The 22251-nt window shown below is 46.4% G+C and overlaps 1 protein-coding gene across 1 annotated transcript in view; it reads right to left on the minus strand.

Moving 5' to 3' along the window:
* CCN6 (cellular communication network factor 6) overlaps positions 1-17519 on the minus strand; it is a 46414-nt gene extending 28895 nt beyond the window's left edge. The window contains exons 1-2 of the mRNA XM_075341486.1: positions 17475-17519; positions 12144-12432 (exon numbers count right to left, since the gene is read on the minus strand). Of these exons, the coding sequence (XP_075197601.1) occupies positions 12144-12432; positions 17475-17519 (334 nt within the window). The remainder of the gene's footprint in view (positions 1-12143; positions 12433-17474) is intronic.
* Between the last annotated feature and the right edge of the window lie 4732 nt (positions 17520-22251).

Below are 22251 nucleotides of genomic sequence, written 5' to 3' on the forward strand. Positions count from 1 at the left end.
AAGGCTGATGCTGGGAGGAGAGAGGCTGATGCTGCGGGCAGAGAGGCTGATGCTGGTGCAGCATGGGGGATGGAGCACGATGGGGGGTGCGCAGCATGGGGGAGGGAGCACGCAGCATGGCGGATGGAGCACGTTTGGGAGTGCGCAGCATGGCGGATGGACCACGTTTGGGAATGCGCAGCATAGCGGATGAACCACGTTTGGGAGTGCGCAGCATGGCGGATGGACCACGTTTGGGAGTGCGCAGCATGGCAGATGGAGCACGATGGGGAGTGCTCAGCATGGCGGATGGAGCACGTTTGGGAGTGCGCAGCATGGCGAATGGAGCACATTTGGGAGTGCGCAGCATGGCGGATGGAGCACGCAGCATGGCGGATGGAGCACGCAGCATGGCGGATGGAGCACGTTTGGGAGTGCGCAGCATGGCAGATGGAGCACGTAGCATGGAGCACGTTTGGGAGTGCGCAGCATGGCAGATGGAGCACGTTTGGGAGTGCGCAGCATGGCGGATGGAGCACGTTTTGGAGTGCGCAGTATGGCGGATGGAGCACGTTTGGGAGTGCGCAATATGGCGGATGGAGCACGTTGGGGAGTGCGCAGCATGGCGGATGGAGCACGTTTGGGAGTGCGCAGCATGGCGGATGGAGCACGTTTTGGAGTGCGCAGCATGGCGGATGGAGCACGCAGCATGGCGGATGAACCACGTTTGGGAGTGCGCAGCATGGTGGATGGAGCACGATGGGGGGTGCGCAGCATGGCGGATGGAGCACGTTTGGGAGTGCGCAGCATGGCGGATTGTTACACGTCGTGGCTCTCCTGTTGCAAGGAGTGAGGTGGTCCCCCATTCCTTGTCTGCCACGAGCCCTCCTGCTCAGCAGCGCCAAAGGTCTAGGAGACTGCGCAGTCTGAAGGAGTTGCCTCCTCAGAGACATAGCAGAAGGGTGACACCTAGTGGTTCTCCCCTTGCAAGGAATGTAGCGGTCTCCCATCCCTTGCCTGCTACAAGCTCTCCTGCTCAGCATCACAGATGCTCTGGGAGGTTGCGCAGTGTGCAAAGAATAGATGCTCAGGGAAGCAGCAAGACTTCCCATGTCTCTGCACATTGTGAAACCGAGGATCCCGCCTTTATGACTCAGAGGCAGGAAGATGAGCATGTGCTCCATGTGACGTCTTCTGATTCGCTCACTGATATCACACGGCCCCATGACGAGGCTGGTGATGTACTGAATCCTGACTGGCTGGGCCAGGACGTCACGAACCCTGATTGGGTCATGCCCGTCTCGCGCCCGCCCTTGGCGCCTCCCCCTGCCATCATGGCAGTGTGCGACTGTCGCGGGTGGGGAGGAGTGTGTCAGCATACTACGCTCACCCCCTACTGCTCGGGTCCGGCTGCTGCTGCTCAGTGGTGGCTCGAGCGGTGGGCCGGATCCCGGGGGTTTCTCGAGCGGCACTCCTCGCCCGTGAGTGAAAGGGGGGTTTGTTGGGTGTGGGGATAGTTTATTGTCCGTGACGCCACCCACGGTTGTGGTGATTTCACCACCGCTGCTCTATATGGGGGTCCCGGGGATGGTGATGCGGAGCAGCCAGGTGTTGTGTTGCCCCTCCGTGGGTAGGGGTTGGTGATCCCGGGGCCCGGTGATGGCTTGGGAGGTGCAGGGCCTGGTGGGCGCAGGGACGCGGGGGCAGCGCTGTGCCTTGCGGCACTGTGGTACTCACTCAGCCTGAGACGTTGACACAGTTTTTACGGTAAACCAAACGGCTGGTAAGACAGTCCCACGGACGGCTGCACTTGCTCTCCCAGTAGGTGACGGTGATGTCCCTCTTCCTTGCACCTTTGTTTACTTGTTGGTTGCGATGGGTCCCCACCGGTAACCCGCTCCCCGGCTTCAAGCTGGACCGGGGGAGCTCTACTCTTTGCCCGCAGGCGCTGGCCCTGAGAAACTGGTGCCTTGGCGGTGGCGGTGTCTCTCCTACTCTGGTTGGGCTGTTGCCTTCAATCGGGACTTGGTTGTTGGGGGATCTACGTCCCCTTCACTGACGGATTTGGCAAATTCTGGCGACTCCTAGCCTTGCCGGGGTCCGAGAGGCCCCTGCCCTGGTGCTGACTGTCCTTCGGAACACTGCTCCAGACCGCCGGGCCACTACCCGTCCGCGGTCCTTCCAGGAACTTCCAAACAGTCCCCCTCCAGACAGTCACCGCCGTTGCTGACCTTGCTGACCTGTCCTGCACACAGCTGGACTACTTCAGGCTTTCTCTCTGTCACCACTCTTGCTTTCCTCCTTTACCACTTTACTTCCTTCTACTTTCACTTCCTTAACTCATCTTAGCTGTTTACTCCTTCACTCCCCTAGCTTATCTGCCTGGTTTCCGCCGCCTCCAGAGCTGTGAACTCCTCGGTGGGCGGAGCCAACCGCCTGGCCCACCCCCTGGTGTGAATCATCAGCCTCTGGAGGAAGGCAACAAGGATTTTTGGTTAGCTTTGGTGTTCCTAACTGGGATGTAGGGTGTGGTGGTGTGTGACCTGTGTCCCCTGGCTTGCCCAGGGCGACACACGACCGTCCTTCTATGTTTGGATGTCTGGCAGCGTGCTGCCACGCCACTGCTCAGGCACTATTGTCTTTTGTGGGCTTTGCCCTTGCTGCTCAGGCAGCACTTAGTTTGCAGGTCTTGCCCCTGCCTTGCTGCTCCGGCAGTATCCCGTTTAGCAGGCTGTGTTCCTGTCCCAGGTGAGCTCCTCGAGTCTCTGCCGGACTCACTTGGTTTCTGAAGCACACGTGCGTGGGCACCTCTGTGCTACCCCCGTGCCATATTCCTGTGACTCCCGCTGGCACACGTGTGTAGGCACCTCTGTGCGTCCCCGTGCAACAGGTACACCGTACGAGAAGCCCCGAGCCATACAACCCTCACGGGTTAGGGCGGACCGGTGTACATAGATCGTCTGTGACGTTCCAGACGATCACTAGCAGCAACCCGCTCACTCTTTCCTGACCATAGCAGCGGTCCCTTACACCGCACAGTGGACCTTGACCGGCGGAAACTGTCCATTTCCCATCTTGGCACGCTTCCCCGGGTCCCCCTCGTAACATTACGGTCGCGCCAAAGGTCTGGCTATGGCGGAAGAGCAGCAGCAGTTGCTGCGTTATGTGCAGCAGTTGGAGTCATGATTGGCAGCAGTGGAGCGGTCTTCCCCCGATAAGGCTGCTCTAGCGACAGTCGCCACCCAGGCGGCTACTCAGGCTGTGGAATTGTGCGGAAGGTCGCCTCGCCTTGCGCTCCCAGAGCGCTTCAGCGGAGAGGGCTCCGAGTGCCGTGGATTCATAAACCAGGTTACCACCTACTTGGAGTTGTCCGCGACTGATTACGCTACTGAGAAGGCGAAGGTAGCCTTCGTCCAGTCCCTGCTCACAGGGAAAGCGCTAAAATGGTCCACGCCGTTGTGGGAGCGCGGAGATCGGGTGGTGAATCACCTTCCAGTTTATCTTGAGGCCATGAGAAAGGTGTTCCTCGGGCCTCAAGTCACCCACGACTCTGCGCTGCGGCTCCTACGCCTTCGGCAGAGGTCCACTTCAGTCGGGGACTTTGCGGTGCAATTCAGGACACTCGCCGCAGAGCTGGACTGGCCAGATAAAGTCCTGGTCCCTGTGTTCTGGGAGGGGCTGGCAGGGTTCGTCAAAGACGCGCTGGCCACGCGTGACGTGCCGACCACCTTAGAGTCCTTGATTCGGCTTGTCTCTCGCATAGACATCCGCCACGCGGAGCGGGGGCTCGAGGTCTCTTCGGCACCCACGTCTACCTGGCCTACAGAGCCTCTGACTCCTCTTCCCCACCAGACAGGTCTCCCAGCCAGTCCTGTTGACGACTCCGTGGAGTCAATGGAAGTGTCCAAAGTGGTCTCCTCTACCACAGGTTCTCGGCCTTCGGTCGTTTGCTTTGCCTGTGGGCAGAGGGGACATATAGCTACCCGATGTTTGAAACCATCGGAAAAAAGACAGCGTCTAGTTTCCATCAAAGGGGGGATCCTAGACGCTGCCTCTCCTTCTAGGTTAACCATCAGCGCCCAGTTGCAGTTCGGCACCACTGTCTTCTCTGCCCAGGCTTGCTTGGACTCCGGCGCTGACGGCAATTTCATTTCGGCATCCCTGGCAACTAGGTACTCTGTCCCCCTGGTCCTGTTGCCTAAACCAATCAGTATCCGGGTAGTCAACGGGTCCCTCCTTGTCAATCCCATTACCCAGATCACCGTCCCTCTCAGGATGGATGTACAACCAGGCCACCATGAGCAGGTGTCCTTTCTGGTGCTTCCAGAAGGGACGGATGAGATCCTACTGGGACTCCCCTGGTTGAAACGGCATGCTCCGATACTCAATTGGGCAACAGGGGAGATCTCGTCCTGGGCAGGGTCATGTAGGGAGCACCTCGGGACCACCAGGCCACCCACTACCCTAGACCAGGTGCCACCTGGCCAGACCCTCGTTCCCCCTGGGCTACGGAACGATATGCTGTCCTGGGACCATACCTCCAAGGTCGGGGGCTCCTTCTGGGCCAAAAGGACCAGAGTCCTAGAGGCCAGGCATGATTGGTGGCCGACGGCCGACTCCTCGTCCGACGACCCTGAAGTAGCGAGGCTGGTAAAAAGTTGTACAGGGCAAGAGGTACTTCCTCGTGGAGTGGGTCGGTCGTGGACCGAAGCATAGGTCCTGGGAATTGGAGGGTAATGTCCATGCCCCGGGTTTGGTGGCAGCCTTGAAGCGCAGGCGGGAGGGGGGCCCTAGATGGGGGGGTAATGTTACACGTCGTGGCTCTCCTGTTGCAAGGAGTGAGGTGGTCCCCCATTCCTTGTCTGCCACGAGCCCTCCTGCTCAGCAGCGCCAAAGGTCTAGGAGACTGCGCAGTCTGCAGGAGTTGCCTCCTCAGAGACATAGCAGAAGGGTGACACCTAGTGGTTCTCCCCTTGCAAGGAATGGAGCGGTCTCCCATCCCTTGCCTGCCACAAGCTCTCCTGCTCAGCATCACAGATGCTCTGGGAGGTTGTGCAGTGTGCAAAGAATAGATGCTCAGGGAAGCAGCAAGACTTCCCATGTCTCTGCACATTGTGAAACCGAGGATCCCGCCTTTATGACCCAGAGGCAGGAAGATGAGCATGTGCTCCACGTGACGTCTTCTGATTCGCTCACTGATATCACATGGCCCCATGACGAGGCTGGTGATGTACTGAATCCTGACTGGCTGGGCCAGGACGTCACGAACCCTGATTGGGTCATGCCCGTCTCGCGCCCGCCCTTGGGTGGAGCTACACCTCCTTAAAAGCTCCCCCTGCCATCATGGCGGTGCGCGACCGTCTTTCTATGTTTGGATGTCTGGCAGCGTGCTGCCACGCTACTGCTCAGGCACTATTGTCTTTTGTGGGCTTTGCCCTTGCTGCTCAGGCAGCACCTAGTTTGCAGGTCTTGCCCCTGCCTTGCTGCTCCGGCAGTATCCCGTTTAGCAGGCTGTGTTCCTGTCCCAGGTGAGCTCCTCGAGTCTGTCGGACTCACTTGGTTTCTGAAGCACACGTGCGTGGGCACCTCTGTGCTACCCCCGTGCCATATTCCTGTGACTCCCGCTGGCACACGTGTGTAGGCACCTCTGTGCGTCCCCGTGCAACAGGTACACCGTACGAGAAGCTCCGAGCCATACAACCCTCACGGGTTAGGGCGGACCGGTGTACATAGATCGTCTGTGACGTTCCAGACGATCACTAGCAGCAACCCGCTCACTCTTTCCTGACCATAGCAGCGGTCCCTTACACCGCACAGTGGACATTGACCGGTGGAAGCTGTCCATTTCCCATCTTGGCACGCTTCCCCGGGTCCCCCTCGTAACAGCGCATGGAGCACGTTTGGGAGTGCGCAGCATGGCGGATGGAGCACGATGGGGAGTGCGCAGCATGGCGGATGGAGCACGTTTGGGAGTGCGCAGCATGGCGGATGGAGCACGTTTGGGAGTGCGCAGCATGGGGGATGCAGCACGTTTGGGAGTGCGCAGTATGGCGGATGGAGCACGTTTGGGAGTGGGCAGCATGGCGGATGGACCACGTTTGGGAGTGCGCAGCATGGCGGATGGAGCACGATGGGGAGTGCGCAGCATGGGGGATGGAGCACGATGGGGGGTGCGCAGCATGGGGGATGGAGCACGATGGGAGGTGCACACCTCCCCCCCCCCCCACACACACACACACACACACTGGGAACCACAAACACCGCCCTACACAGACACCCACACACACAGACAACGCTGCACACACACAACACCCAACACACAAACACCGCGGCATACATAAATATACGCACATACCGCACAACACACAAATTGCACAAAACATACCTCCCCCAAAACACACCACACACACACAAACCGCGCAACACACACACACACACACACACACACACACACAACGCTACAGACACACAGCGCTCCACAAACAACGCAACACACGCAACACACATACAACACCGCTCTCACCCCCCGCCACACCCAGACAACACCCAGAACATGTACAGCGCCCTACACAAACACTTGGTAACTACACACAACAACATCTATATATATAACAAAAATCATACATGAACTACACAATACGTAAATTCTAGAATACCCGATGCGTAGAATCGGGCCTTCTTCTAGTAAACAATATGCTTCTAGCTCTTATAAGCTCCCTCTGTGGCTGGGTTGCCAACCATTCAGAAATTACAGGACAGTCCATAAAAATGGTGCACTTTTTTGCTCTGTCTGTGATAAAATATTAAGGCGTTAGTGATTTTTTTTGAAGCTGAGGGAACTTATACTGAATATTTTGACTGTAATTATTAGCATTTTACAGTGAATGCAGCTAATGTGTTCATATCAGAATTATGAGCTGTAGCCCTGGGTCACTCTTAATGACAAGGGTGATAAAATTATCACCAAAGAAAAAGGCCCATAGCTCAGGAACTGTATGTCAGATGTACAGTATATATAAAAAAGCAATAGTCAAGGTAGCAGCATGAATAAAATCGCCCTGGTGAAAGGCTCTTTTTGAAGGTGATCTATAAGTAGGTCCTACCCTCCTAAACCGTCTATATGGCCTTGTAGGTCATAGGAAGCTGAATAAAATAATACCTGATATCTAGGATCTGATGTTTTATAACAGAGAAATTCCACAATTGCCTTATATGTAAATGAGCTGTTCCAGGCTATGAGTGGACACTGCATGAAAATCTGTCTCCAAAGCTTCTTTTTAATAAAATGGGGTGTTGCCAGTGTGACATATGTAACCAGCAAAGAAAAGTAAGGCCTCATTCACACATCTGTATGTCATGAGTATTTGTATACCAAAAGCAGAAGAGTCTACAAAATACTGAACAGGTGTCAGAGATGAGTGATCCTGCTGAGGATCGGATCGGGATAAAACCGCCCTGGGTTCACCGATCAGATCGCTGATACAAGCCGAACCCATTGAAATCAATGGGAGGCAAAACTTATGTGTTATAAAATGGTGTAAGGTGCTGCAAATGGTGTAGAGGGCCTGCAAAAGAAAGAAAATAAGGAAGGAATACAGCAGGACATACTTACCAAGTTTCCCAGCGGATGCAGTGCTAATTCTGGGGCCAATAATTATCCCTCATACATATTCACTGCTTTCTCCACCCACCAGTGTATGTGACTTGGACCCCACCCTCTCTGACAGGGTTATACTGCTGGTGTAAAATAAATAAATACATTTAAAATATGCAGTGCGGTCCCCCTATATATTGATATTAGTAGCACAGATAAAGCCCACAGCTACAGGATTCAGACTCCAGTCATGTGCTTATCTTTGCTGTGTATCAAAATAAGAGGAACCGCATGCGGCTTTTTTTTTAATAAATCACTTTTTAAAAACGATGTGCGGTCCCTCCCAATTTTCATACCCAGCCAAGAAAAAGCCCAACAGCTGAGGGCTGGTATTCTCATGCTGGGAGACCCATGCTTATTGGGCCCTCCCAGCTTAAAAATAGCACCCTTCAACCACCCAGGATTTTTGCATTCATTAGAAGAGACAATCCCAGAACTTGACTCAGCTCTTCCCGATTGCACTGGTGCGGTGGAAATCATGTGAATAAGTGGTTAATAGCAGCCCACAGCTGCTATTAAGCCCAAGATTAGTAATGGGTAGGGTCTATGAACCCCCCCCCCATTACTAATCAGTAAATGAAAATAAATAGGCACAAACACTGAAAAAATCCTTTATTTGAAATAAAATACAAAAGAAACTCACTCTCTTTCACCACTTTATTAACCCCCAAAAGACCCAGGTTCAAAGTAATTCCACACGAGGTCCCACGACAATTCTAGCTCTGCTATATCTGAACTGAGAGCAAGCAGCCATAGAACATGACTGCCTGCTGTAACTTCAGGCAGAAAATGAGCCGCATTGATGAATATCGATGAACGGTGACATCAATAAGGTTAGTTGCGGTTACAGCTTGAGGTTCCCACAACCCGGTACCTTTGACCGCAGGTATCCTCCCCTCAGAGGACCTCAATGAACTCAGTGAACTTCCCTCAGTGAGGTCACTGAATTCACAGACCTGCATCGCCTGGCAGAAAACCACAGTTTTTTGCCAAGAAATGCAGATTTGGTGCTGAAAATTGTACACCATATGCAATAGTGTGATTTTTGGCCGGGAGATGCAGATTTGGTATTTGGTGCAGTAATACATTGTAAAAATTTCAGCACGAAATCTGCATCTCTTGGCCAAAAAATGCACAAAAATGGTTCTGATGCTGTTTCAATGCAGCTTTCAGTTGGGAGATGCAAATTTGGTGCTGAAAAATCTCTACCAGATTTCAGCACCAAATTTGCATCTCCAGACAGAAAACCCCACCAAACCATATTTTTGTCAATAGATGCAGATTTGGTGCTGAAATTTTTATACCATATTCCTGCACCAAATCTGCATCTCTGGCAGAAAAAGCATCAAAACCACATCATAACGCATACTCACAGAGGTGAGGTCACTGAGTTTAATGAGGTCACCTGAAATCAGTTTACCTGCAGTCAATGGTGGGGTACCATGAGAGCTTCCAGTGATGTCACCACTCATAGCTGCGACTCAGTCATTCTCTGCCTGAAACCCACAGTATGCAGACATGTTCCATGCTCACGCCCTGTGACTTCATTATCCAGCAGAGCTGGAATCATCATGGGACCTCATGTGGATTACTTCGGAAATGGGTGTTTGGAGGGTTAAAATTGGAGAAAGTGGGTGTTTTCTTTTGTATTTTATTTCAAATAAAAGATTTTTTCAAAATTTGTGTTTATTTCTTTTCACTTACAGATTAGTAATGGGGGGGTCCCATTATTAATCTAGGGCTTAGTGGCAGCTGTGAGCTGTCATTAACCGCTTATTACCCCGATTGCCAGCACATCAGGTATAGTGCCGAAATTGGCACATGTAATGGATGCGACAATTCTGGACGGCTGCAGGTTGCTATTTTTAGCCTAGGGGAGTCTATAACCATGGGCCTCCCCAGCCTGAGAATACCGCATGTAATTTTTTACAATTATTTATTTAAATAATTAAAAAAAGCCACATGGGGTTCCTCTTATTTTAATACACAATGAAGATAAGCACGAGGATGGGGGCTTCAGCCTGTAGCAGTATGCTTTAAGTGTGTTGGGTATCATAATATAAGGGGACCCTACACCAACTTATTTCTTTATTTGTTTTTACACCATGATTGGGACACATACAGCATCTGTGATTGGATGCAGACAAACACGCTGTCTCAAAGGTTGGGGGCGCAGTATCTATCAATTACAGACACAGGGACTGCCGGTGGGCGAGCAAAGCAGTACATATGTATGAGGTTAATGAGCGGCCCCAGTAATAGCAATACAGCTGCGTAGGAGACTGGTAAATATAAAGTACTTGTTCTAATCCCCCTATGTCTTCTACCGCCATTTTAAAATGCCAGATTTGGGTCCCCATAGACTTATATAAGGACCGACGTCCGGGTATCTGGGATTAATTCCGGGCCGGAACTGTGGTTTTTTATTTAACTAAGTTGGACCCACTGATCCCAGATGTCTGCAGGTCCGCCCACCACTATGTTGTATGCGTCATCCATACGGAGCAGGGAAGGAGGACAGCGATTGCAAGAAAATAGGGGGCAGGTTAATGAAAGGTTTCTTTTAAATACTAACAGACCCTGATTGTAGCACTGTGTAGCCTATTCGTCTTCTTATATAAGTTTTCTTGAATCACAATATCATGTTCATCATACTCCGTGAGTTACAGCTCCCCTGACATTGCTTTTCTCTAATGTACAGTACTGGGGAAAAGCTGTCAGTCAATGTTAGAAGGCCAGAGGAGCTGCAGTTTATGGATATTTAGGACTCCACAACTACAGAGGAAAATGACCTTTTTTGTAATGGTAAAGGTATTATTGACTTATATAGCTTGTCTAAAATAAACATAAAATATTAAGGATTGTTAAATACTAAATATAACACTATGATCATAAAGGTACATGTGAATACTGTATATGTACTTTGTAACATTATTTATTTGGCAGTTTCTTTGATAATATTTTATATCTACCTGCCAATAAATATTACTGCAAATACTTTTTCTTTTAAATTATTACAAATTGTAAAAAATCTTACCAATTACTAAACAAATCATATGTACTATCAACAGAATATGATGTCAAAGGGAATCTGTCATGTAAAAAAAACTCTATTATGCTATATATATATGAGGATAATTTCCCGGTTAATAGCATTCTTAAACTGCTTGACCGCTGCACTAAAAGCTTGACTACCAGGAGGAAATGAGCTTTATTCCTCCCAGCAATCTTTGGCTTTTAGTCATAGAGTAGTCAGAGCAGTTTCAGTCAGAGCTCAGTGCATAGTAAGCAGCGGCTGTAACTATATCCCAGCACTGACTGACAGTGAACTTTGCATTCCATCAGTACAGAGCTGGCTGTCAGTCATGGACGCACGTCCGCAGCAGTTTCAGTTAGCACTCAGTGCATAGTTAGCAGCGGCTGTAACCATACCCCGACACATTCCATGAGTAGAGAGCTGTCTGTCAGTCATAGATGTGCAGCCGGAGCAGTTTCAGTTAGCACTCAGTGCATAGTGAGCAGCAGCTGTAACCACACCCCGGCACATTCCATCAGTAGAGAGCTGTCTGTCAGTCATAGATGTGCAGCCGGAGCAGTTTCAGTTAGTGCTCAGTGCATAATGAGCAGCGGCTGTAACCATACCTCAGCACTGGCTAACATCCATTGCATTCCATCAGTACAGAGCCAGCCGTCAGACAGTGCCGCGGTGTAGTTACAGTTGCAACTCACTATGTAAAGAGCAATAACTAAAACTGCTCCTGATGCGCCTGTTATGGGCATCACAGGTGTGTGGTGCTGTATGGGGTATAGTACTTTGTGGGGGGCATCAAAATGTATGGAGTTTTACTGTGTTTCACCATATTGTGTTGGGGGGCTCTGTGGGTATCATATTTTGTGAAGTGAGGGCAATGAAATGGGTATTATACTGTGTGAGAACACTTATGGGCTTCACTAGGATAAATATTTCTGTGTGGGCACATATCAAGGACTGGGTGAGGTTAGGGAAGTAGCTTATGGTAGAATAAAAAATTGCTGCAGTGCTGCATATGACACCATATGCATCTCTCTTTCCATTTATATCTAATATGCTCACTCAACCTGACAGGTTCACACCATGACACAGACCAGGAGGAGAAAAGCCCACACCACGCAGTGAAGTTTCCATGCTTTGCTGTACATTGTCATATTAAGAGTGGCTTGTGGTAGAGTACAATTGTCATCCTGACAGTTTACAACAGAGTATTTGGGCTCACTGAGTTGAGGAGGCCATCTTCCTCCTGTGTCCTGTGCCTATCAGAGTGAGGAAGCAGGTACGTTCTGCTCATTCACAATGATATGCCTGAGTTGACAGGAACTTGCTATACTATAAGACTGTAACCTCTCCTAATGTATACCCAGGATAAGAAGCAACCTGAAATAAGTAATGGCAGCCATATTGGATTAGTTATTGGAGAATCTCTAAACATTTGGTACAATAAGCGATTGAGAATATTTTGGAAAAAACACTTACATTTGCAAATCCCAACTTCATACTTGGGTGCATCAGCGGAGTAGTCACAGTACAGACCTCTGTGGTGATCACATACTTCGGCTTCGTTACAACTTTTCCCCAATTGTTTAGCACAAATTTTACAGCATCCACAGCCATCTTTGACCAGGCTTACACCCAATGGACATGAACGCTTATGTGAGCATTTGCACGGCCAGTGACAAAACTGCCTCCTCTGGTAGACCTCCGACTCTGCAGGTTTGTCCGCTGTCATAACTAAGTTTGCAGTTTCTTCAATGCTGTAAACAAACTGCAAATAAACTCCAATAAGTGAACTGAAATCAGGCAATCAACATGGATTTACACTGTGGGGTTTTTTTAGGTTTTTTTTTGTTTTTTTACCCGAACCTTGGAGTGCTGCTGGATTTTTGGGGCAGTGTACATTATACAGAAGATGAGTCCAGAAATATTTAGACAGTGACATAGTTGTTATAATTTTACCTCTTAAAATCAGTTAACTCTATTATGTATTGAAGGATGGATTTTTACCTTTCGGTATTGGCTTTTACAAAATAATGCATTAGCCAATTAGTTTTTGCAGCCATTTTTATATAGTCCCTCTATTCTTACAGGCTCATACCTTATTGGACTATTGGCCTAATACAGAGATAGTAGACACTTTAGTAGTGTTAAATCAAGAATGTGGTAAATTCTTAAAAAAGAAGGAATGCACTTGTGAAATCACCAACACCAATAGAAACATGTCACCACTCCTGTATTGTTTACCCACTTCTGGTTTTGCCTTACCAACAATGAGGTAAAAAACTCACAAAATACTCAATGTGTGCATATTGCCTTACAAATACTGAGGTAAAAACTCACCAAATACTCAACGTGTGCACATGGCCTAGGATAGAAACACCTACAAAGAAGCAGAAACTGAAGACAACTACAGTGAGGCCACGTGCACACATTGAGTATTTGGTGAGTTTCTTACCTCAGTATATGTAAGGCCACGTGCACGCGTTGAGTATTTGGTGAGTTTCTTACCTCAGTATTTGTAGCCAAAAGCAGGAGTGGAACATTCAGAGGAAAAGTATATTAGAAACTCGTTCACCACTTCTGCAATTCTTACCCACTTCTGGTTTTGGCTACAAATAATGAGGTAAAAAACTCCCCAAATAATCAATTTGTGTACATGGACTTACAAATACTGAGGTAAGAAACTCTCTAAATAATCAATGTGTGCACGTGGCCTTACATATATTGAGATAAGAAACTCACCAAATACTTAATGTGTGTACATGACCTTATAAATACTGAGGTAAAAACTCATCAAAAACTCAATATATTCATGTGGCCTTACAAATAATGAGGTAAAAAACTCTCCATATACTCAACATGTGCATGTGGCCTAGGATAGAAACACCTACAAAGAAGCAGAAACTGAAGACAACTACAGTGAGGCCACATGCACACATTGAGTGTTTGGTGAATTTTTTACCTCAGTATTTGTAATCCAAAAGCAGGAGTGGAACATTCAGAGGAAAAGTATATTAGAAACTCGTGCACCACTTCTGATTTTTTACCCACTCCTGGTTTTGGCTTTACATATACTGAGGTAAAAAACTCAGAAAATACTCAATGTGTGTACATGTGGCCTTACATATACTGAGGTAAAAAACTCAGAAAATACTCAATGTGTGTACATGTGGCCTTACATATACTGAGGTAAAAAAACTCACCAAACACTCATTTGTGGATATAGCCGTACAAATACTGAGGTAAAAAACTCACCAAATACTCAACGTGTGCATGTGGCCTTACAAATACTGAGGTAAGAAACTCACCGTGTGCACATGGACTTAGGCTAAGACCACACTTTGCTTTTTACCTGCTTTTTACCTGCTTTTTACCTGCTTTTTCAACTGCAGCGTTTAATGCCAAAATGGATGTGTTCTGCTTTTCAAGAATAGTCTATGGAAATTTGGGTTTCTAAACCCCACTATGCAGTTAAAACTGCAGCCTTTTTGTGGCAGAAATGTGGGCAAAAACTCAGCTTTGCAGTGCAAAACCCAAATGGCAAAAACAATTGGCTGCGAATGGCTGCAAAGTATTTTCTTGCAAGTATTAAAACATACTACTAATTAATTAGGTTAAAAAAATCAAACATAATCAAGTGGAAAAATAATATTCAGAAACATTTTGATATAGAAAATTGGTATAAAGCACTAAATGAGACTTATTCTTTCACAACTTTACGTGAAGCTCACTTCAAGTTATTATCATCATGGTATTATATTCCTTTTATATTCCTATGAAATAGAGCTTTTCCTACACAATCTAAATATTGCTGGAGGAACTGTGGACAAATACAGTAGGTCATTTGGTCGATTCTTTTTGAGAAAATCATTCAATATTTTACATTGGAAGAAAGTTTTTGCTCTAGCGTCTAAAATCACTAAGACATCACTGCAGTTTTCTCTTCAACTAGCTCTTCTATCTGAGGGGCTGAAAATACCCCCTAAATACTAGACGTATTGCAATACATACTTTTTTAGGTACTAAAACTGTTATTGCCGCCAAATTGAAACTTATAGAACCTCCAACCAGCTAAGATATTATTTAACAGTTTCCACTTATAGGACTTTCGAATTATCACAAGTGGTCAGATCCATTAATTTCTTAAGTTATTCTCAACTATGGAAATTTTTGAACAACACATTTCGTCCTAAATCCAGACTCCTCCCGTATTCTTAAAGCTAAAGACAAGAAGTTACGACACTAGACTACAAGAAAGAAGAATTTAATGGATCGTTATATGTCCATTTGTATGTTCTTCAATTTAAATAACTTTAGTTATATGGACATTGAAGTATCATTGAGTGTATTTTATATCTCAGCATGACCTTTAACTTTGTTTTTGTTTTTCCCCATATTATAAGTTGTTTTCCTTATCTCCATTTTTCCTTATAGAGGTAATAAATATTCCATTTATTCCTTAAACCCTTTCCTTATTATATAAGTTGTTATAACTAAAAACCTGAAATAAAAATACATTTCACAAGATAAAAATTCTGCTAATTAAGATAGTTTGTCCATTTACTTTTTAGCATGTAAAAGGCTACTTAATTCCTAAAAGGCTATTGTATTATTTTTCTAAAATCTGTTGACCAAAAGCTAAAAGACTACAATTGAATTACATTTGGATAGTTGTTTCACATCCATTGTACTGGTGTACAGGGGCTAAATTATGAGAATTGTGTCACTCGCTGTCCAAATACTTCTGGAATCAACTGTTTGTGAGTTTGTCTTTATGTATATATACTTCAGTGGAATCTGTCAGCAAATGTTTGCTACCTCATCTGAGAGCAGTAGGATGTAGCCAAAGAGATCCTGCATCCAGCGATGTATCACTTAGATAATTGGGTGCAACCTTTCTGAAACAGTCAGAATATTTAGATTTAGCCATCTAGAAGAGCTGATTGAGTTGTGCAGCCCATACCAGGCTCTCTATAGAGATTGTACATTGACAGTGAGATGTCAATCACAGGAGGGGGTGTGCCAGACTGCCTTGCATATGACATTGTAGTCTAGCAATGATAAGGGTACTGCTGCTTAAACAAACATAGCAAATAAACAAGAGATTAGACTTTGACAAGGCAGGCATTCCTAAATTCTCTGTCTTAAACCTTGCAGCATGCTGCCTTCAGATTACATAGCAAAAACCTGCGGACAGATTCCCTTTAAATAGTATAATTTATGAAATAACAGACAAAAACAGATGAGATGAAACCAAAAAAGAAACCACCTCAAAGCATTGAAAGACAGGGAGGCAATGACTTTACACTTGTATTCATAGCACAGGCATGTAGGCTACATTTATAGTAATGCCTTATTTTATGTTGTGCATTGCTACTTAAACCATCCTCTGTCCCTTTTCAAAGGGCTTATAAGGAATCTGTCAGCAGATTTTTGCCGCCTAATCTAAGAGCAGCAGAATGCAGAGACAGAGACCCTGATTGCAGCATTGTGTCACTTATTGGACTGCCTGCTGTAGTTTTGATAGTCTCCTACTGATAAAACAGTGATGTTATCACAAGAAGGGTATTGAACCTGCTGTCATGTAATCTTCCATATTCATAAACACTGTATAACCCCGACCCACTAACGGACTGACAACTTTTTGCCTATACACAGGGTGCACAGAAAGTTGTGGGCTCAGCATTCAGTGAACTGGTAGATCTGCAGCAAGCAGTCCAGTAAGTGACTCATCACTGGAATCAGTGTCTATGTACCTACATCAGGGGCGAATATACCACTAGTTCAATCTGTGCAGCCACACAGGACCCCACGATGTAAGGGGGCCCACTTCTGCCTCCTAATCAGTTGTATTTGTGCTTTATGAGGACATGTTAGACTGAAAAAGGCCCATATATTTTTCTTGCATAAGGCCCTCTTCTGCTTCTGCCCTACATCATGCTGCTCACAGATGGTGTAATAGAAACTCAGTGATAGATTCCCTTTAACACTAGAAGTCCCAGAAATTTCGAGCTCCATAGGGTTCCAAAGGTAGAAATGTTAAATGACCCCTCTCTGGGACTTCTAGTGTTAAGCACCAAAACATAGACAGTATTTAATATCGGTGATCATTTAGGATTTTGAAATTGTTTTTTGTTAATGTGTACACTTTCGCTTTTTCACTAGGCCAGGCAGAATTACTTTTACTGTCATTTCAGCACATTTTGTGATCCTCATAGCAATGATGGAGAACGAACAGTCATATTAAGCAATACATAAATTTAACATTGCAGGAATTGACACCACTGTGATACTTATCTCCCCCCTCCACCTCTGAACGTAAAACAAATTGCAACACATGCCGGAAAGTGAGCATTTAGCATATGGACTCAAAATGCATACACAATAAACTGAATCAGCGTGTGGGCATGCTTCCTCAGCTGTCAAAATAATCATTTGTCAAAGTCGTAGCCCCTCAGTACAGATAGGCATACGGTAAATATGGGAACTGTGTCACGTAAAGCCATGTCTCGGAGAGTCACCGCCATACGAGCCTTTGACGGTACAGGTGGGTAAAAACATCATAAACAGGCAGCGCTCTTCTGTACAAGGAAAGTTGACATCAATGTACCCAATTACATTTACAACTGTACAAAAACACAGAAAGGAAGAAGCAAAAGTATAGTAAAGAAAAACGCTGAGCGAGATTGCACAGTGGAAACAGTAAGCCATTCTGAAAGGCCTTTTCAAGGCTCTAATACTTTTATAAGAGCTTAGTTCAGTGTCAACCTGGTGAGATATAGAAAAGTAATGAATTGTAGGGCACCTTACCTGCTGATAGTATGTGGTTAGGAGAGTAATGAGAAGCCACTGCATGTTCCTAGAGCTTGAAATAGAACTGAGAGATAGAAGCTGTGCAGTAGTGGATGTGAGCGAGCACACAAAGCTCCCCTCTGTCTCCTCTGCTAGTCTTACCTTTCTCTAAGCACACATAGACTCTCACACAAATACATTCTGGAATACAGTCATCTGCGTCACCAACCCACAGCCTCAGAGGCCTTCACACTAAACTCTTTGCTTTTCCTTTATTTTTGGATTTTACCGCAATATGTTTACCCAAACATCCACAATTAAACAAATAAATAAGCAAACAGAATGATCGTTATTTAAGCGCCCTCTAACTGTGCGATCAGGGAATTTAGCTTATATTTCATAGATTTATTTATTGTTGCTTTTACTATGGTTTTGATAAGTTAGATTATTGCTACATTTTTTAAACATTACAAAATATTAAAATTGATGAAAGCCTTAAAAGACACATTCTTTATTCTAAGTGATGTAAGAATAGACAATGTAGAGCAGAGGTGGGGAAACTCTGGCCCATTCGCGGGGACCGCAGTGCTCGGACGGCAGCCGCGTTTTTGCCGGCTGCCGGCCCTTTAAATCCCACTGCGTGATGCGAGTATGTGCACGCTCTCTGCATAAACACTCACACTGGCCTGTGCTACGGCTTACCTTGTGGGCTGGTTAAGCAGCGCGGGATGCGCTCAGTGCCGCACTCCAGTCACAGAAGAAGAGAAGCAGTAGTTTTACCAGCCTGGATGCATATTGTACCTGACAGGTTCACTTTAAGTCTCTCCCTCTTCCTTGTCAAAAATGCACACCCTAGACAAGGGGTCTCACACTCAGCTGGGTAAGTGGGCCATACACAAAAAAAAAATTGAATTTGAGGGGCCACATTTTTAGTGATACCATATTTTTAACATTCTTGTAGTAATGTCTCCATTTTTTTCCACTTCTTGTAGCAATGTCCCCCATCCTGGTCTCTCTCTTGTAGTAATGTGCCCATCTTGTAATAATAACGCTCATCCTGGTACCCATCTTGTAGTAATGGTCTCATCCTATTCCAAAGACACACATTCAACTGAAAAAAATAACTAGTGTCGGTGGCCTCCTTGACCAGGACACAAGTTGTCGAGGATGCTACGGTGCTTACGGGCTGCATAATGCAGCCTCAGTGCAGCATGTGGCTCACGTGTCTAAGACCCCTGACCTAGGCCATATCACCTATCTTTCAGACATATGTTATCTTTGTTCCGGTCTCGGTTTCTACCTGAATGTGACAGCCACACATATTGCTATGAAGCTGTGGCTCCCCTGACGCTTTAGTCGTCACAGCGTACTGTACCACACCAGAGGTACAGAGGAAGTCATCGCTGGTAAACCACCACAATCCCCCACAGCATAGAGTTAGATGCCCTTTCACTGGGACTGGGCTAGGGTAGAGACTTGGGGGTGGCCATGACTGATGTAGTGGACCCTCTGCTCACTAGCTCCTGAACCCGAGGGGGAGCGGCTTGACACAGGGGAGCAAGGCATCACACGCACACTGGAACACGGACACTGAATGGTGTCGGACACGGAACAAGTGAGACGTGAGGAGAACACGAGGGGAGAGCTGCGCCACAGCCCCCACCTGGACCCAGCGCACACTACAGGGTGTGGAGCCCTAGGCTGGTGGGCACTTCAGGTCCCGCCAGCAGAATCCGCTGGGCAGAGGAGTTCAAGTCGTCTGGCCCACACCAAGCCCCCCCCGCACAGCTACATATAAAGCCAGGAGTCGAGACCTGGATCCACCACTTTTATCCCGAAACTAAACAACAATCGATGACATGGAAACGAGCCGACGAACCGACGCCGGAGAAATTCAAAGTGTCAAGCTCAGCTGGGAAGGTTATAGAGTCCATTTTTTCGGACGCTGAAGGAATTATTATGGTGGACTATTTGGAGAAGGGAGCCACTATTACGGACTCCTACTACGCAGAACAAATAAGAAGATTGCGGGAGGCTATCAAGGAGAAAAGGCGTGGCAAACTGCGGGCTGGAGTGCTGTTTCACCAAGATAACGCGCCGGCTCACAAAGCTGCAGTTGCCATGGCAACAATTCAAGAAGTGGGCTTTGAACTGGTGGAACACCCCCTCTATTCACCAGATCTAGCCCCCAGTGACTTCTCTCTTTCCTCGCCTCAAGGAACACCTCCGGGGCAAGAAATTTGACGACAATAGCGACGTGATAACCGCTGTTGGGGAATTTTTGAGGGTCAAGATCAAGAATTTTTTTCGAAGGGAATTCTAAGTTTAGAAAAGAGATGGACTAAATGTATAGACTTGTTATGAGACTATGTAGAAAAATAATTTTTTTTTTAATATATTCATTGTGTTTATTATTGATTATCATTACTTTTGGATCGCCCCGCGTAGCTGCACTACCAACAGCCCTCAGAGGAAACCCCTTGCAGCGGTGGCTCCCTGTGGCGTCACGAAGAACTACAATCCCCATCAATCATCCCCTACATTTATTGACACCGTCGGGGTCACAGAACCGGGCCAGGCCACTGTGACATCTCACCTCCCTACACCTGCCCGGTGACGAGTAACCCTTGGGACTGCGTGTGTGCGTCAAAGCTATTGCACTCAGAATTTAAGATTCGTGATCAGTCCATTCATTGCGATTCAAGATTGGATCGACGATAACAGACGTCTAAAAAAGCCCTAACTTGTATATGGGATTCCATCCTCCCATTCCATATCAATGCTCCCTTAAATTGTTTTAAGGTAAAGATACAAGAGCCAGCTTAGCCCAGTCAGTTGTCCAATTTGATGGCGGTATACTCAGGAGGATTCAGCATGGAAAAGAGGAATGGAAGCACATTCAGCGGTTAATATCAAATAAAGGGGGGGTTTCATCCAGCGTATCACTCCAATAGGCGGTCTTGTGAATTAAAAATTAACTTTTATTTGAACAAGAGTAAAAAAGCCATCTTACGTATGTCTGACAGACAAAAAGTATTTTTTTAGATCTTACCTCAGACAACGCGTTTTGTGCTTGACGTCTTCATCATGGCCTAAGTTAAAAGGAGTACCCCATCACTATTTTAAAACATGAGGATTAGACCATGTGGTCTGCAAATGGGATTAATTCATTAATTGTGGATGTATAAACTAAAAGAAACAGAATCCATATGTGTATAATTTTTAGATGAGATAATATTAGTTGAAAGTATGAAGGGAGTTTAATTTTATATAGAGATAAGAAAAAATATAAAAAATATGATGTTTAGGACTAGTTAAAGATGTAATGGAAAGAAGGTAGCTAAATTTGCAGAGTAGTATTAAATATGTCTGTTTCATGATCCAAAGCTATAATAGTATTATAAAATACAGGAGATCTGTTAGAAGGTTAATATTATATTATCAGGTCTTATATGAAGTTCAAACCTAGCAATGTCCTTGTAGCCGAGATTGTCATCAGAAGGAGATGGTAAAACAGCAAAGTCTATATTAGATTGTTTCTTCTTTGTTTTTGCAGCCCCCTGACCTAGGACCTATCACCTATCTTTCAGACATATGTTATCTTTGGTCCGGTCTCGGTTCCTACCTGAATGTGACAGCTTCATATATTGCTATGAAGATGTTGCACTCAGAAATTAAGATTCGTGACCAGTCCATTCATTGCAATTCAAGATTGGATTGATGATAACAGACGTCTAAAAAAGCCCTAACTTGTATATGGGATTCCATCCTTCTATTACATTTCAATGCTCCCTTAAATTTTTTTCGTGCATGTTAGGCCTCTGCCACACACTCGTGAAAATCAAGCACGTGCCGCGAGACACGTATATTCCTTGCGTGTTGCGTTAGGTAAGTACGTGTCTCTGGTACGTGCAGGCCACGTGTGTTCTCCGTGTGCTATCCGCGATAACACACGGAGAACCGGTAATTTACATACTCACGTGGTCCTTGCTGCTATTCGTGGTGCTGATCTTCGGTCTCCGTCCTACCGACTCCCCGCTGCTGCTGCTTCCAGCCGCAGTGAAGTGACTATGCAATGAGCATAATGAGCGGCGGTCGACAGCAAGTGACAGCAGCGGCAGAGACAGGAGGGCTGGAGAAGGTGAGTAAAGATTTGTTATTTTTTTCTCTGACACGTGAGTTTTCTCGGGCGCGTGTCACACGGGACCGCATCCACACTACATCCATGTGGTACGGGTGCGGGCCGTGTGACACCCGTGATGCCGGAGAGAAACGGACATGTCAGCGTGAGAAACTCACGGACACATGTAAGTACGGAACGGACACATGTTCCGTTCAAAAATACTTACGTGTGTCCAATACATTAGGAAAACATTGGTCCACGTGTGTACGTGTCTCCGGTACGTGAGAAAACTGCCAAATACGTACCGGAGGCACGAACGTGTGACAGAGGTCTTAAGGGAAGATCTTCTTCCACACGTCAATCAGGGGAGAACCCTGACTGCTCAGGGACTCTGTGCAAGAAATGTGTTTGGGGCCCTCTCGTTTTATGGGGACAAAATTAGAGATTATATATACAGTGGCATGTAAAAGTTTGGGTACCCCTGGTCAAAATTACTGTTCCCAGCTTGAACGCTGCTTTCTATTTAATACAATTAAGTTTTTGGGAAAAAAATGCTGTTGGCAAAGACATCACAGAAAACGACCTAAAACACTCCAGAAAGACAGCTCTGGAATAAAAATGTCAGTGATTCCTGAAATATCTCAATCCAGAACAACTCGGCAGATATGTACA

Source organism: Anomaloglossus baeobatrachus, chromosome 3 (genome assembly GCF_048569485.1).
Source record: "Anomaloglossus baeobatrachus isolate aAnoBae1 chromosome 3, aAnoBae1.hap1, whole genome shotgun sequence".
NCBI classification, from domain to species: Eukaryota; Metazoa; Chordata; class Amphibia; order Anura; family Aromobatidae; genus Anomaloglossus; species Anomaloglossus baeobatrachus.